Source organism: Coffea eugenioides, chromosome 2 (genome assembly GCF_003713205.1).
Source record: "Coffea eugenioides isolate CCC68of chromosome 2, Ceug_1.0, whole genome shotgun sequence".
Classification (NCBI taxonomy): Eukaryota; Viridiplantae; Streptophyta; class Magnoliopsida; order Gentianales; family Rubiaceae; genus Coffea; species Coffea eugenioides.
In genome coordinates, this window is record NC_040036.1 from 25,443,691 (window position 1) to 25,460,927 (window position 17,237).

The 17,237-nt window shown below is 37.6% G+C and overlaps 2 protein-coding genes across 2 annotated transcripts; one reads left to right on the forward strand and one right to left on the reverse strand.

Annotated features, from left to right (window-relative positions):
• Positions 1 to 1,501: 1,501 nt before the first annotated feature.
• On the reverse strand, positions 1,502 to 8,024 carry LOC113763594 (phosphatidate cytidylyltransferase 4, chloroplastic-like). Its single transcript, XM_027307443.1, has 7 exons — positions 7,421 to 8,024; positions 6,146 to 6,447; positions 5,480 to 5,670; positions 4,824 to 4,948; positions 3,547 to 3,680; positions 2,629 to 2,744; positions 1,502 to 1,977 (listed from the first exon to the last, which is right to left on the reverse strand). Exons 1-7 carry the CDS (start codon positions 7,829 to 7,831, stop codon positions 1,886 to 1,888), a joined length of 1,371 nt encoding a protein of 456 aa, XP_027163244.1. The 5' UTR covers positions 7,832 to 8,024; the 3' UTR covers positions 1,502 to 1,885.
• Positions 8,025 to 14,455: 6,431 nt separating this feature from the next.
• LOC113759325 lies at positions 14,456 to 16,641 on the forward strand. The gene is made up of 3 exons (XM_027301891.1): positions 14,456 to 14,470; positions 15,056 to 16,087; positions 16,459 to 16,641. Exons 1-3 carry the CDS (start codon positions 14,456 to 14,458, stop codon positions 16,639 to 16,641), a joined length of 1,230 nt encoding a protein of 409 aa, XP_027157692.1.
• Positions 16,642 to 17,237: the final 596 nt, after the last annotated feature.

Below are 17,237 nucleotides of genomic sequence, written 5' to 3' on the forward strand. Positions count from 1 at the left end.
GACAACTTGGCACAAACTAACATGTATTAAATGATTTTTTTTTTTTGTCAGCAACGATACATTTGTATAACCTACTCTATCCTAATCTAGGGGGGAGGGAGAGCCTAAGGAGGCTGTGATAGGGGGCTAGTAGGTATACAGACCCAACTAGACAAAGGGAGTGCTCTAGCACAATCCTTAGATTTCTTTCGCTGCAGGTGAGATTTGAACCCTCACCTACTGCCCAAAGAGGAACTTAAACCCCTCCCTGGTGGCCACTGAGCCATTGGCCCAGTGGTTAACATGTATTAAATGATTTACTCCAATAAAAATTGCGTCAGTAAAAACTATTGGAAACACAACTTAATCATGCATCAAACAATAAATACAAGGCATTGTTGCGAAACGCTTCGAGAAAAGCATTCGCAACCTATGTATGTATGCCACACGAAACATGTCAGCGTATCCACAAAAGTAAATTGAATGAAAAGAAAGGTAAAAAAAAAAGTTGTGCAATTGATGATGTCATCGTCACGCAAACACACAGAGAGGGAGGTGCAGAGCCGCAGAGAGAGAGAGGGTAAATCATAAATGTGAGAGAAGCACAAAGAGAGCTTAAAGAGACAAATCCACGTGAAAGCCGAGGCTTCGCACCTCTTGTGTTGTGCTGTTTGGAGCTGTCCTGTCTGTCTCCTCTGTTTTCAGCTTTTGGAAATAAATGCCCCAGGCCCCCTGCCCAAAACACCCCTCACTCACGCAAACAAAAAAAAAAAAAAACATTTTGTTTAATTAATTATATATAAAATTCATAATTTCTTTTGGTTTTTGGTGAATGAAACTACAGTCACAATGTGCCGGTATTAGATTATGGAATTAAGGGCTCGATTAGTTGGAGGAGATACTGGTTAACCCTTTTAATCAATTTCTAGCATTTCATCATGTCATGCACTCGAGTAAATGTTTTGACCTGATTTACTACCGAATAACATCAAATAATCTAATAAGAGTAAAAATTATATACATCGCTCACCGGTATAGAAAAGATTAATCCTCGAAATCAATATGCATGCGAGTAAAATGGTGCAGAGTACCATTAGGAGCTATGACTCCTAAGAAGCGGTAACAACGAATGGCAGAAATCTGAAGTCACCTAGATTCATTGAACTGGTTTAATATCAGCTACATAAGTACTTATTGTCATTGGCCCCAAGGAAGCAAAAGTTTCCGTCAGCGCACACACAACTGAAACACAGGAGCCATTTTGATTTAGTTCCAAGGGCAGCAATTTTCTTCCATGCTGCTGGATTACAATTTGCAGCAGCTTATTTCATGCGATCCCTAGCAGTTTACATACAAGTAATTCATACAACTGTGCGCAAGAGCGTTCTGCAGAGGTTAAAAGTATGCGCCTAAAATACTTTTGACAAGAGCTTCCCAGTAGAGGTCACCCCTGAGATTTCAAGTAGGGACTGAAGACTGAATCTTACATTCAACAACAAAGAATTGCAAGCAGAATAGAATCTTATTAGAAAATTGTCATGCTTTAAAAACAAATTTACAATTATATATCACAAATCGTTGGCCTCAGCATGCAAAATCGCCATTCAAACATGAGTTCCATCTGGATTTACCAGATGTCTAGCCAAAAACATGTTAGCCATGAAGAACATGTCAAAAGTATACAAAGACGCTAAAACTGCAATGCATCTCAAGCATTGGAGCACGAAATCTCTTTCCCAACCAGACGCCAGCTTGTTATAACAAATTGGCTGAATTGAGGATGTGTTCTCCACTTTTTTTGCAATTCTGTTGGCGAGCTCAAGGATCCAAAATTTGCTTCTGGGTATGCCAATAGAGGTGTCATAACATTTCTGCTTGCTCTCTGTTGAGCAGCCAAAATGTTTTATCAAACTCCATAAAGTGGGAGGAAGGTTTTGACAAAGGAATAGGCCAGTGCACCGGTAAATACATAGCTGTCCACCCTATCTAGTATTCCACCTGCAAATTGAAGAATACCGGCTCATGATAAACAGGCCCAACCGATTGCTATATAGCCCCTAAAAAACAGGAGAGACGAACTTCTCTCTTAAATTGTCACAATTTTGGGAAGCAACAAACATCAACCAAATTTGGCTTTAGCAACTGAAACCCATTTCAAGCCTGTGGGCCCGGGTAGATTAGTGGTTTTGGGTTCAAAATGAACACTCCAGATTTCGGGAGAGCTTTGGTCAAACGAAGAATGGCTAAGGGAAGTGTTGAAGACAATCTCATTCAACTCAGTTCCAGAAAAATGGGTCAGTCCGCATCCATACAAATGCTTAGATTGCAAAATGCAGAGCATGTCTTGCACAAGTTCCATGTTACTCGCCAATCAAATCACACAAAACTGAAACATTGCAAGTCAAGCACGCTCGTCTCAGATAAAAGAAACCAACATCAGTCATTCATGATCAGGTACAGATAACCAAGAAACTTGAAACAATATTTAACCCGGAAACCAATTAACCAGTGACAGAAACTTAAGCAGCATAACATGTTCTTATACAGTAAAGGCAACTGGAGAAAAGAGTATCTTCTTCCCAGGTAGCATCAATCCAAGATGTTAAGCATAATGACAAAATAATTACAGAAAGGCCAGGAGAGAGTTACCATGCCCAGGTATAAGAGATCCTGAATCCTTGACACCTGCATCACGCTTGATTACTGACTCAACAAGGTCACCCAAAAGGGATCCGATGAAGTTCAAAAACCCAAATGCCACAGCACTAAAAATTCATTGGCCAAAACGAAAAATTAAAGAAACATTAGACTGCATCAAGATAAGCTTTTGAACTATGATTTAATTATGCGTCTGCAGTAGTTTCTTAAAAACTGTCCCACTATTCAGTTGTTTATATCACGACAATTTTACAGCCACAGTCTATCAAACTCACATTGATACCGTCAACTCAAACTGCTGGGATGCAGTACCATCAACTCAAACCAAATATGTGACTGTCAAGGTGTGCAGTCTTTAGTACCAGAGAATAGACTTTTCATTCCACCCAAGTAATGTCTGATGGTTATAGCCCTATATCTTACAAAAAAGCTTTTACTTCAAGTGCAAACCATATCTATTCCATTTTCTAGACTAATATTGTCATGAAACTGGTAACATGTACAACAAAAATGCCTCTATACACGAGCACACCTTGACACTCAAAAGATATGCTGGAAGACCAACATAATGCCACATCGAGAAAAGGAAAACCACTATAGATGATACTAACAAGTTGAAGTTGTTTTTTCAAAAAGCAACTAATTACAGAGAACTCCTAAAGATGCTTCTGATGAAAAAGATCAAGCTGACAATGTCAAATATGACAAACATTTTAATGGATAATTCCAATAGATACTCTCGCAAATACAAGAGAAACATCGGTGCCATCCTCCATCATCTTTCTCCAGTTAAATGTACCTTCTATCTAAGAAATTCTTTGCACTTTGAAAAATAAGACAAAAGAAAGCTTGAACAGCAATTTAATAGGAAACATCTCAGAGGAGATAATATGAAATAAAGCTTTTCACCTTAGCACAGATCCAGGCCAACTTAGAATCTTCGACAGCAGTACAGCAGTAACTATACAACCGCCTAAGCCAGTAAGAGCTCCCTCCCACGTCTTTTTTGGGCTAATATTGGTTAGTGGTGTCCGACCAAAGGCCTGCATTGAGTACAAAACAGTCGTGTCTTCCACTCATGAGACATGAGACCGACCAATATATCCACACCATGTTGAGAATTATTTAAAGATGCATACAAGGGCATGTACTTACAACAACCATTTCTACCCCGCTTCCTCCACCCCCCCCCCCCACCCAAAAGGAAGAAGAGCTTCCTTTCCTCTAAAGCTATGTTACTCGAACTCAGGCATGGGAGTCAGAAACGGGTATGTGTCAAAATTGTCTACTTCGTCAATCATCTAAAACAAGGATATGAGGACACTTTTAAAGAGTCAAATACTGGTAATTAAGTACAACGGAGATTCTAGCAAATATACAAATTATGTACATCGTTGTTTACTCATTAACAAACAGGGACTTTCTTACTAGGGAGTTTTTTGATATTTCACATATTTAAGGGAAATTTGCAATTATAGCTAGGCCGCCTTTCCTTCTAATCTGAAAGTCCTAAAGTTTTCAACTTCGCTTTCCATCTCTCCTCCTTCACTATCAACATCCATAGACAATGAAGTCAAAAAGCCAAAACATTTTCAAACTATCCCAAATGGATCCCACAGCAGTACCAGTGTCATGTCGGGTTGAGACAGCTTTGTTGGGGTAAAACAAAGAATCCGAGTAACATAGCTCCAAAGTTGAATGATTGTTTTTCCTTTTACTCATTGGAGGCAAACTTCTACTTATTGTCAGCTTTGCATTCCCATCATCAAGTAGACAAATACACAACTATAAATCTTCAAAATTAACCTAAGAAAAAATCTCTACAATTACCTAGAATGAAAAATTTAGGCAAATGTTGATTGTTAGTGATAATAGCAAGAATCCTGTTTTCCAAATCTTCTCCATCCATTTATACACTAGTTCATCATCTCCAGAATGAACCTAGAAACTTTTACTCTGGTTCACAATTATAAGCAAAACAATTAAGGTTCTGGTCCAACTCATTTCCAAGTCACACATCTTGGTTCATCATCTCCAAGTCACACATCTTGGTGACCGCAACCTTTAGTCCTCATACCTAGTTGGGAGAGATTTACATTCTAAAGTTCTGGTCCATGAATGGTCATCAAAAGGAAAGAGAGGGTAGAGCAATAGTAGGTAGGATGATGTGCAAGGCAAAAGAGTACCTTTCCACCAACAAAAGCATATGTATCTGCAGCAATAATACTGCTGATTGAAATCAAGGTTGCCACGAGACCAACCGTCCACTGTGTTTGCCCACCAAGCAATGCCGGCCAGGCAGCTGCCACTTCTGCAAAGAGAAACCCAGTTGACCATTTACCCCAAGGAAAGGATAGCTGAAACCGCTAGATCAAGCAGGCAGAACCTTTTACAAAGTGTATACTACCAAATATCCAGATATGACAGAAAACATGCAGGGAGAAAAAGGGGAAAAAAGACAACTTGAATACTATGCCGATTCATAAGATTAGAACTGATAATTTAACAAAAAAATTCCAACATTTCTTTGACCACATGATAGCCACTCAATCCCATCAAAGTATTTTTTTCCCCTCCTGCATCTTCTTTCCTTTTGGGTTTTAATTACTGTAAGGAATAAGATATGATCATGCTGGCAACCCATAATGTCAGTGCAAGCTTTCAGCCAAGGACCACAATTCTCCACATTTTCCATCTATGAAGAAATAGAAATGAGTTGGACACTAAATTTGATGCAATAGATCATTCTACTATTATGTCTACAAAGTTATTTTATTTAAAATAAAATGGGAACCCATCTTTCATTGTTCTGAACCAAAAGAATGGAGGCACCACTTCTTACTTGTATTCAGGGCTGGCACTGCCAAACCACATCTCAGCTTAACCCAGAAACAAGGAAGATAACCACAATAAAACAGGCCAAACATTGCGCTGCTGAGTTGAGCAAAACGAGGACTTCCCCTTTGCAGAAGCAATGCAATTGCAACAACAAAAGCTGCAGAAGCCACAGAAACATCAATGTGCCCAAAGTATCTGAGAAAAAAGTGACAGAGTATTGATCAGAAAAGTTTCAAAGAAAAGAAACCCAAACCAAATTCCCCTATTATCAAGTGTGATCGTGCATGCTAGTCCATCAGCTAATGATAACAAAAGGCACAAAATTAATTAGCATAAAGCAATCTGAATAGTAAAATCACAAAAGGACTATGTATGCCATTGAATCTTTAGCCATCTGGTAATTTGTGATAGGGGATGCCATCACAAGTCTAACTGGCAAAGCTTGAATTGACTCAAAAACATTTCAAAATGACTTGAAATCCCGAGTAATTTGGACTGCAGAGAAACAGCTAAGTCAATCCATACGAGTCCTGTGATAGGTGGTGTTCCCGTAGGAGAAATATCAAATCCAGTTAAAGTTAGTAAATTAACCTTTTACAATCTTATAACATGCTTGCACAATTTTTTGAATTCATTTTAGGAAAAACTAAAGTATAACAATAAATCTTACAGTGTGAATAAAGGCATGAGAGCATAAATAATAGAGCAAGCTCGTGATACATATCGAGGAGGTGGGGTCATCCCAGCAGCAATTCCAAGGCTTCGTACAAGCTCAAAGAACTCCCTGGAACCAACAAAAACAGCAGCTGCAAGAGCCCCAGTAAAGATCCATCCTCCGGCCAAAACTATACCTCCAGCGGATAAGCCAATGCCAAGTCCAAAGAAAATCCTTTTCTTCAGTTGGCTTGCTTTCCTTTGACTCTCTGTGACTGAATCTTCATTCACTGGTAGATCATTGCCTTTGTTAGCTTCCTACAACATTCCAAACTCCATTTTAATCACCTTAAGAGGCCTAAAGAGATCCAGATACGATCAGTCTGATGTACAACATATGCTTCTCTGAACTTCAAATTTTACTTCTTCAGATTCTTAGTAAATCATAAATTAGCCTAAGATCTATTGTGCATGCATTTGCATAATCAAAGAATGCACATTGAAGCATTATCTGTAATTTTCAATCTCTACATTGGAAAACAATGTAGAATCATAGAAATGAAGAGTAATAGCAGCAGTTATACTATAAAAATCTAATCTTCACAATTATTATGGTCATCATAAAAAATCTGTCTATGAAGAATATGCAAAGAAGTGATGTGCCAGTTGCATATCCTTTAATTCGAGGAATGCGAACTGAAATGAATTCTTTAAGGGACTCTCGCACTTCTTGTCAACTAAGGTCAGCACCAGTACTGTTTCGATCTCACAAGCAAAACACTTTAGCTTTTTGTGTTGCCTTCTACTTTTCCAGATAACCCAAATGACCAAACAAAAAGGATTACTATCTTGCTATCCAATCCAAAATCCCAATCCCTTGTCTAACAAGACCATCCAAAAAACAGTAGACCATGGTTGAAAAACTCAGACTTGCACAGCTTTTCGCATGAAGCAGTTACCATTATTTAGGCAAAACTTAACATGTCCCAAAAATATAAAACACAGGAACACTTCAATCTTGTCAACCAAACCTTTCCTAATTTTTTTTTATCAATAAGAGTATAATACTAGAAAAAAGCCAAAATTGCATCATATTAACATTGCTGAAGTCCAAATGAAATAAAAATATGATTCTCTCACTGAAAACTAAAATTGAATGACTCAATTTTCACAATCAATTCATCATACAGTAAAAAATGAACAAAAAAAAAACGATGTATATCACGCGCAACTGAATTAGAAAAAGAAAGAAAAGGAAGAAAAGCTACTTTTGATTTAATTGAAAATTTACATCTTTAATTTGGGCAGAGTCATCAATTCGGTCAGGCTCAGCTCTCGCAACGGCAGTGATAATCCGTCGAAAGCACTTTCCAGAAATGCACCCAGGAATCCGGGACTTGGGTCGAGCAATTGTATGCCTCGCGGGTTGTCCATCAAAAACCAGACTTATTCTCAAATCTGACAACCGGGTCGTCGGTCGGGTTAATCTTAGACTACTTCTCACCGAAGAAGAAGAAGAAGCAGAATAAAAAAAAGAGGAATTAATGGCACTACGATGATGATGAACGGAGTGGGACCCGCGAACTGAAGTGAGAAAGAGCGGAATCAAGCTGCATCTATCAAAAACGTCGACGCAGGAAGGATATGAAGATGAAGTAGAGCAAGAAATAGAAGCAGAAGCAGAAGCAGAAAAGGCAGCCATTTTTTTTCCTGGCTAGTAAATTTAGGGGAAGAGCAACGACTCAAGTGTAATTATACTCTGTCGCCATTGTTTTGTGAAGGGAGAGAAAAGACGAAGAATATGGAACAATTTTGTAATTTTAGGATTATGATAGCGGCCGCATGTGTTTTTTGTTTTTCACGACCTTCCTTTTTTGTTCAAGTTCTGGACGAAACGAAACCTATGTATTCAGGCTGTTAGGTCTGATATGGAAAATGGGCAATTGCTTTCAGACATCGATAATTTCGAGATCAATAAGACAAATTGAAGTACTCCAAGGACATCAAAGGATATATCACAACTTCACAAGGCTGATAACAAGACTTTGTTTCTCTTTTCTTTTCTTTTCTTTTCCTTTTCCCTCGTTAAAAGAATCATTGTGCAAGTTCTCAAATCATACCAACCAGAAATCACATATTTCCTTTTTTTTTTTAAGAAAATAAATCATGAATCCCTATTTTTTTTTCCAAAGTTGAAGTCTTTGAATTTAAGATCTCCCATTCACAATCTCCCCTACCTTACCATTTAATCCCTCACGAATTTTTATCAATGCGTGTAAACCAATCAAACTATGTTAGGTTGATATTCTAATTTTGCAAATTTTTTGTTCAATTAAGTGTTATCCGGTTCAAGTAAAAGTTTTTTTGTTATAATCATCTAAACTGAATTCACGTAATATATTGTTCTAATCCAAAAATGTAAAACCTTTCAAATAGAATTCACATATTGTATTATCCTAATTCAATAGGATGTAACCTCTATGTTTATCGTCATAAGGAGTATTTGTATTAGATTTTATATGAAATGTACAAATTTTGCATATTAGGCATCTACAAATTAGTGAATTCTAAGTTCGTGTCCTCTTTATAAACTATACAGTTTGTGGGATAAAACACAAGACCAACACATTATAATAGAGCCTTTCGATTAATTTTTCTAAAATAAGTTTATAGACCAAGTGTGTGTTGATAAAAATTAAAGGGAGAACTGTATAAGTAGTCCCTCACATATTGCAAATGTGAAAATTTAGTCCCTCAGATCGAAAATGATCAATTTTAGTCCTTAGCAAATAAAAAGGATCAATTTAAGTCCCTTTTCACTTTTCCAACTGATTTTTGCCAGGAATATCTCACGCGCACACCACGTGGCCAACTTTTCAAGGGTAAAAATGCCAAACCACTTATCTGTTGACCAAAACCAAAATGTAAAGGACGAATGTGGCGGCCCCACCTCCCCCTAAGGCGAACCAGAGGGTTCGGCGAGTCGCCTGCCCAGCTCTCGCCGGGACTCACTCATTCAATCATCTAACATCATCAAATATAATTCGTAAATAAACTTTACTTCTCGCATAAGCCAAGTACTTAAAAAAAAATCGTACCATTCAACTTACTCATCCAAAAGTACAATTTCAAGCATCAAAGAAAATGTCTAACTTAAAATACTTAAATTCAACTTAATTTACAATTTAAAATTCCTAATCCAGGGCACAGAAGCACCACAGGATTCACATTTTCCCAAAGACACAAAAGTCATCCAAAAGATACTAAAGTTCTCCCAAAGTACGATATACAAAAGTGGGCATTCAAAATATAACATTTCTTTTCTAGTTCTCCAAGACTTCATGCAACTCAGAACCTGTCAAGGAAAACAAATTGGAAGGGATGAGCCAATAGCTCAGTGGTGCCTCGAAACATGCAATTCACATAGGGCAATTTAACAAGTACAAATGGACAAGTAAGCAATTAACAATTTAGAAAAACGAAGTAACATGACAAGAAAAGGATACGGGGCTCTCAGGAGCCAAAGTCCTCGCGCTTGATCAGGTAATTTATAGTAGTTGACACTCCGTCAACTTTCACTACCTAATCTCCATGTAGACATTTTTCCTAATCTACACGTCTCCTAGCAACGACTTCCCCTTATTTTCGGGCCCGACTCCAACACGAATTTTGCAAGCACTTTTACCAAGACGGCAGAGAGGTACCTCCCACTCTAATAGAGCGTGGTACGTGCATCCGTTTGGTTTATTTAGTCGACGAGACCACGCTCCAATCGACATTGCAACACTTGTACTTGTGATATTTCACGCAATCACATAGCATATAACATTTCATGATATCTCTAGCAAGTACTTTTAACAAGTAGTTCAACTAGCAGTTAAACACGATTCATGCAAGAGACACTCACCTCAAGTGAAGAGTCTAGAATTGCAAACTTTGATCGAGATTGTGCTCTTCACCAACTCCTAAAATCATACAAATATTTCACATAAATTTCCACTTTTGAGTTGGCGAATTTAACTCGAGTCAACTAGCATTTAATTTCACTCAAAAATCCCAAACTAGTATTAATCGTTTTCTCAAAGTGAAATCCACAAATTTCGAGTGAAATTAAATTTTGAGGTTTCTTTAAAACCAAAAACTTGCTAAATTCGTCAAATATTTCAATAACCAAGTTCTAGAGTCGTATAAGCAATTAACACCCCTTTGGTGTCACAAGTTGAGAAAAATCACATTTAACCATTTAGAAGAATTTTTCCCCTCTAATTTTCCCCAAAAATATCTTGAAAAATTCTTTTAAGAGGAAATCATATAAACCAAGTAAAACTAGCCGTTGGAATTTCTATAAAATAGAAACTCCTTAAATTTGCCAAATTCCATTGACCAACTTGGTTCAAGGATTTTCTTGAAGGCAAAAACTTGAGTTTTCAAGAAAATTTCCAAATTTGGCATATTTCTCGAAATAGGACATTTGGTCTAATAAAATTCAAGGTTATTGACTCGAAGTGGACCTAGTAACGAAGGTTAATGCTAGAAAACATTTTCGGGACAATTTAATCCACATTTAACCAAAACGAAATCCAAACGTCAAAATCATTTCTAATTTCAAACAAAATTTCTGTTTTGGGTAGCGTCGTGAAGAATAAAATTTTGGTCCACTTTTTGAACGTAAACTCTACTAGATTTTTGTCCCAAATTGAGCTATACACACCCCTTAACTAAACACAAGTCAAATTGGGTTCATGTTAACGTGAAAATCATTTAACATGTCTCATGCAAAGCTGTAAAAATTTCCAAGTGCATTTGGTACAAGAAGTCCATTTTCTCTTCAATTTGTCCAAAACTTTTCAACTACCCAAAAGCTACATTTTCCCCCAAACAATACTACACATATTGGTAAACATGTATACAGCCCAAATAGTTCACAAATTTGTCGAAATCAACCCCCAAAAATTCGACCAAAATCTGGAAAATTTCCAGAATTTTCGGGTAGCTCAAAGGGCATTTTTCTCTTTGATTTTTCAATGAAATTTCCCATTGTACCAAAGCTGCATTTTCACCAAAACTACTCTACACATATAGGTGAACATATACATGATTTAAATAGCTCAATAACTTCACAAAATCCAGTTCAAAAAGCTGGGCAAAGTTGGAAGAAAAACAGGCCTGCTGGTTCGGTTGCAGAGCAGAAATTTTCTCTTCTTTTTGATCAACCATTTCCAACTTATAATTCGTACTTTAAGTCCCTAACAATCACCACTAACTAGTCTAGCCCCCAAATAAACAATCCAGTTCATTAACTAAGCGAAATTTGCAAAACATCAACAGGTACAAATCTGGAAAATTTTCCCTTCTCTCGGCAGCACCCCAGCTTCATTCTAAAAAAATTTTCCCAACATATAAACCACCTCAAAACATACATATAGCACATAAAACACCTCTAGCTTCATCAATCATTAGCTTAGAGGATCAGCAACCCAACATGTTTCACCAAGACAAGCTAAAACTTCAAGAACCAAAAGCTGCAATAAATCTGAAATTTTGGCTAAGGGGTGAAGCGGAAGTTTTTGGGTTACCTTTGGTGGTTTTTTACTAGCTAAATGAAGTGCCTAATCCCCCAAGTTTGTTCCTAGAATCACTGAGGTCAGTCGGCACCCCTTGCACTCTGTTTCCCTCTCGGTCTGACCACCCACAGCAGCAACCCAGCAGCAAACGTTAAGGTGAAGAGAAGCTTGAGTCTGGGGTTTTTGAGTCAGCTTGGAAGGTTCTGTGGTTGGAGGAAAGAAAAATGGCAGCTGGTTTCTCCTTCTCTCCTGGTCCGACGCAACGCCGGCAGCAGCCACAGCGATCTTCCTCCTCCTTGCTTGGTCGAGACAGCAGCCAAGAATGGAGGTGGAAGCTGGAAATGGAAGCTTGAAGGTTGGGGTGTGAATGGCTGAGGATGGAAGGCTGTTAGAAGCTTGGAATGGCAGCGGTCTCTGCTTCTTCTTGCACCAGAGGAACGAGCTTGAAGAGAAGAGAAACGGCTGGTAGTTGGTGATAAGATGGGTTGAAAATGAAGGTAAGCTAGAGGTATAGGCTTGAAGACTTTTTGGGCATGCCATTAATGGTGACAATTTCGAATTTGAATCGCGTTTAAGCGCGAAAATTTTATCTACTGGTAGGAATTCCCCATTTAACATTTCCTCAGCTTAGTTGTACATTTTATAACCTCTACATACCTTAAATTTCAACTTAGGGCTACATTGCGCGTCAGTGCGCAAAAATTTACCCTAATGCTTAGTCGAACGCGAACCGTCAAATAAATTTTTAAAATTTCATGTAAATTAAAATATAACATTTATATAAGTGAAAACATCATTAATAATATAAATACACATTTTTAAATATAAATTCATATTATTTAATAATTCTCAAAGCTTAAATAATATTTATTTTAATTTTCAGAAATTAATGAAATTTTGAGACCCTCACAACGAATACTTCCCAAAAAAAATCTCCATTTTGGTACTAACTCACCGTTCCATCTCCGTTCCTCTCAACTCAAAAAGAAATTTAATTATCATTACCCAGCAGTGGACTGATTTTGATGAAAATGAGCGTTGGTGATTGAAGCGAAGAAGAAACAAGCATACCAGAGTGATGGATGAAGAAAACTTTCAATGGATCCCAAATTACAGCATGTATTTCTAAACCCTAAACTGTAAAATTTATGGAATGATGTCAGATACTATGTGAATAGTTTAAATACAGTTGCAATAAGCATGATTTGTGCAGTTAAGAAGTATTATTAGATTGATTAGGGTTGCTGGTGGTCAATTTTATGTATTAAATTGTTGTAAGTACATGTGGTCCCTTGTATTGTGTTGTGTTGTCGCTTTACATAGATGGGCGGTCGGTCCCAAAATAATTTTTGTTTCTTAACTGTCTCCTAAATGGTTGGCAGATGGTATGAATCGATTTTTCATTAGGGTCCACTATGGAGGTGAATTCACTAAGTTGCCGAACAAAGAATACCGTGAGGGTAGTGTAAAAATTGTTGACTATTGTAATCCTGACAGATGATTTATATGTACACTTGATAGGGTTGCAGAAAAACTATGTTATCCTAAGTTTAGTGTAATATACTATTATTTAAAATCCGGGAAGAACATGGAGGATGGGTTAGTGTATGTATTATGTGAAGATGTTGCTCAGGATTTGGATAGAGACGGAGTAAAATATGGTTTGGTTGATGTATACTTTGTGCACTTAAGAACCTACTCCATAAGTGAATGTGAAGCTGGACCATGTAAACTAAAAGAGGGGGCTGATCCTAAGGAAAATCAACAGGGTGGTAAGGTGCATGAAGAATCTTCTGATGTAGAAGAAATAGTGATGACTAATAATCCTGTAACTCAATCTGAAAATGAGGGTGAAAAGGATAGCATAGGTGCTGATGAGTCAGGAGCTAATAAACACATAGAGGAAGCAGCTATAAGAGAGGAGAATTTTGGTGAAATGTTTTCAGAAGTTGACATTAGAGTTGCTGATAAAGGAGATAATGCAGCAGATATAGGAGAGCCTTATCAGAATTTTAGAAAAGAACAAGATAGGACAAACTCAGAAGTATAAAATACAGGAAAAAATGCACCCTCTACTAGCAAATCACCAAAAGAGAAATCATTAAAGAAAAAATCCTCAACAAACAAAGAGCAGGCTAAAAAAGTTGAGAGAAAGAAGAAGAGTAAGAAGGAGACACATGTTGAAGAAAATGAGGAAGCTGGTGATGGTGACAAATTCATTGATAGTGACTATGAGTTTAGTGATGAAGAAGACATAGTAAAATCTGTTAAAGACAGAAAAGCTGAATGGGAGAAAATTGTCAAAAATTACAAATCAAATAAGAGTACAAATGAGAGAACATGTCAAGTGGAGGGTGCTGAGATGGAAAAAGATGCTACTGATTCAGATGAATTTGATAGTTGGTGTGACTCAGAAGAAGAAGATCAGCCAAGAAAAAGAGCTAAGTTTCCAAAATTTAACCCTGAAACTGATATGATCGATCCCAAATTTGAGGTTGGGCAGGTTTTTACTTGTAAGCAGTTGTTCATAAAGGCATGCAAGAGCCATGGAGTGGTTCACGGAAGGAAGATAAAGTTCAGTAAAAATGATGGTAGAAGAGCTACGGCTTATTGCAAGGACTGTAGTTGAAAAGTTTCTACAGCTGTTATGCTAGACAAAAAGACTTTTCAAATCAAGAGCATGCAAGGTGAACACAGTTGTGAGAGGACATTTGATCACGGACTAGCAAACTCAATTTTTTGGTTGAAAGGAGCTGGCTGCTATGGCTGGCATAAAGGTGAGTACACTCATAGATAAAGTAAAGACTGATATTAATGTCAACATCTCTACGTGGCAAGCTTATAGAACCAAAAAAAAGACAGAGAGTTTAGTTAATGGTGAACATGAAACCTAATACAACAAACTAAGAAACTATTGTAGGGAAGTAAAGAGGGCTAATCCTGGCTCAAATGTTTTCATGACCACTGTTGAAAATGATGAGAGAGAAGATAGGTTTGAGAGGTTGTATATTTGTATCAATGCATGCAAGACAGGTTTTTTTAAGTGGTTGTAGGCCTATTGTCGGGTTAAATGGCTGCCATCTTAGAGGGCCCCACAAAAGTGTGTTGCTTACAACTGTAGGAATTGACCCCAATGATCAGTTGTACCCCATTGCCTATACTGTGGTGGAAATAGAAAATAAGCTGACTTGGAAATGGTTCGTGGATTAATTGCTGAATAACCTCCAAATCAGAGATGAAAATCATTGGACAAATATTACTGATAAACAAAAGGTATGTTAGTGTATTTTTCTGGGGTTTTTTTAAGCTGAGTTTGCTAGTTTTAATTTGATGATCTGTTTTCACCTTTTTATTTGTTGAAGGGACTGATTCAAGCTATTCAAGAGTTGCTTCCAGATGTGGAGCATAGGATGTGTGTGAGACACATGTACAATAACTTTAAAAAGCTGCATAATGGTTTGGCATTAAAGGAGAGAATTTGGGCACTTGCAAGAGCTCCTTACAAAAATCTGTTCAATGCTTTGATGGAAGCTTTGAAAGCAGTTGATGAGGGTGCATTTCAATGGTTGCTTGACAACACAACACCACAGCAATGGTCCAGAGCTTACTTCAGAACCTCCCCTAAATGTGACATTTTATTGAACAATCTTTGTGAGAGTTTCAACTCCAGCATTTTAGAAGCAAGGGAGAGGCCTATACTAGGTATGTTGGAAACAATACGACTTTATTTAATGGTTAGAATGGAGAATAAGAGGGAGTGGATGAAGAAGTATACAGGAAAGGTATGTCCCAAAATTTTAAAAAAGTTGGAAAAGGTAAAAACTGCTTCTAGTGCATGCATAGCTACACTTTCAGGGGACTGGAATTATGAGGTGAGATGTATGTATGGGGATAGATACACTTTGAATTTGGCTAGCAGAACTTGTAGTTGTAGAAGATGGGAACTAAATGGCATTCCTTATGCTCATGCAATGAGTGCCATTGCTTTGACAAAGGAGCCTCCCGAGAACTTTGTTCGTGAATGCTACTCAAAAGAGGCCTATATGAGGGCATATGGGCCTATAATATATCCTCTCAATGGTGAGGATTTGTGGAAGGATTTGAAACAGGGGCCTGTCTTGACACCTGAAACCATCAAGCTTCCTGGTCGGCCAAAGAAGGTAAGAATGAGAGAACCAGATGAGCCACCAGCTGCAACAACTTCTCGAGGACAAACAAAGAGACTGTCTAGAGTTGGTCTAATGGATTATAAGTGCAGAAAGTGTAAACAAAAGGGCCACAATAGTAGGAAGTGTTCAAACAGTCATGATCAAGGGAATGTCCAGCAACAAGCTACTGCGGTTCCAAGTAGCTCTCAGCCACAACAGCAGACTCCTAACACTGTGAATCCTGGTGTAAACAAGCAGTCCCAATCTCAGTAGTCCCAAATTCAGCAGTCCCAAACTCAGCAGTCCCAAGCTTAGCATTCCCAAACAGATTACCGGCCTCAAAATGCTACTCCTATTGCAAACAAGCAGTCCAATTTCACACTTGAAGCAGTTTTTGGTGCAAGTGGCTTGGGATCTGATACAAGTGACCAAGTCTTGTTTGATCTCATTAGTCAAATCCCATATCAACCTACAACAAGCCAACCATCTACTCCAACATCGACAACAAAGAATGCAACATCTCCAGTTCATGTTTCTCTATTTGTTCATACTAATAATAGCATGTTGACTTATTTCTATACTATTATTTACTTGAATTTTTGGTTGCCAATTGTCAGGGTAAGAAAATCAAGTACAGATGTGGTGTATGTCGAAGATTTGGACACACTCGAAGTAGTTGTGATTCAACATTGGCCTCTCTCTATAGGAGATACCCATGGGAACCACCTGGATTGGCTGTAAGTATTGTCTACTACATGTCTACTTCTAAGACTGCAAAAATTGCTATTGACTGTAAGTAATGACCTCCTCATTGTTTTGTTTGTATCAAAGGCCTAAGAAGACTGCAAAGATATCTACTTCTAAAAGTGCTGCAAAGAGGGCTAAAAAGGCCTAGATGACTACGGCATGTTATTGCAAAGAGGGATGACTGCAAAGACATCTACTTCTGAAAGTGCTGCAATGGAATTTGACTTGAATTGTATTTGCAATGGATATCTACTTTTGTCTTGTATTTGACTTCAGCAGACCTTTTTTTTGGAGCAATGGAATTGACTTCTTAGTTCATTGCATTTTTTTTTATAAGAGACGTATTGTAATGAATATACTTGGCTCGGTTATGTGCTATTTTTTTCATTGCAATGGAATGCATGCTCTTTTTATTTTTGAAGGGACTGATTATTTTCACTTTTTACTCTTTTTTCGCTTATAATATCGCCATTATCATCTTTATTATCTTTCAAGTTAAGACTTTTATTCCATCTTATGTTGTAAGCTCATATTCAAGAAAAAATCACAATATACCAGAGAGAACTTAAGCTTCATAAGTGCATTCCAACTCCTATTTGTACAATCAACAGGGCCACTAAACGTAACCCAACCTAAATACAGCAAATAA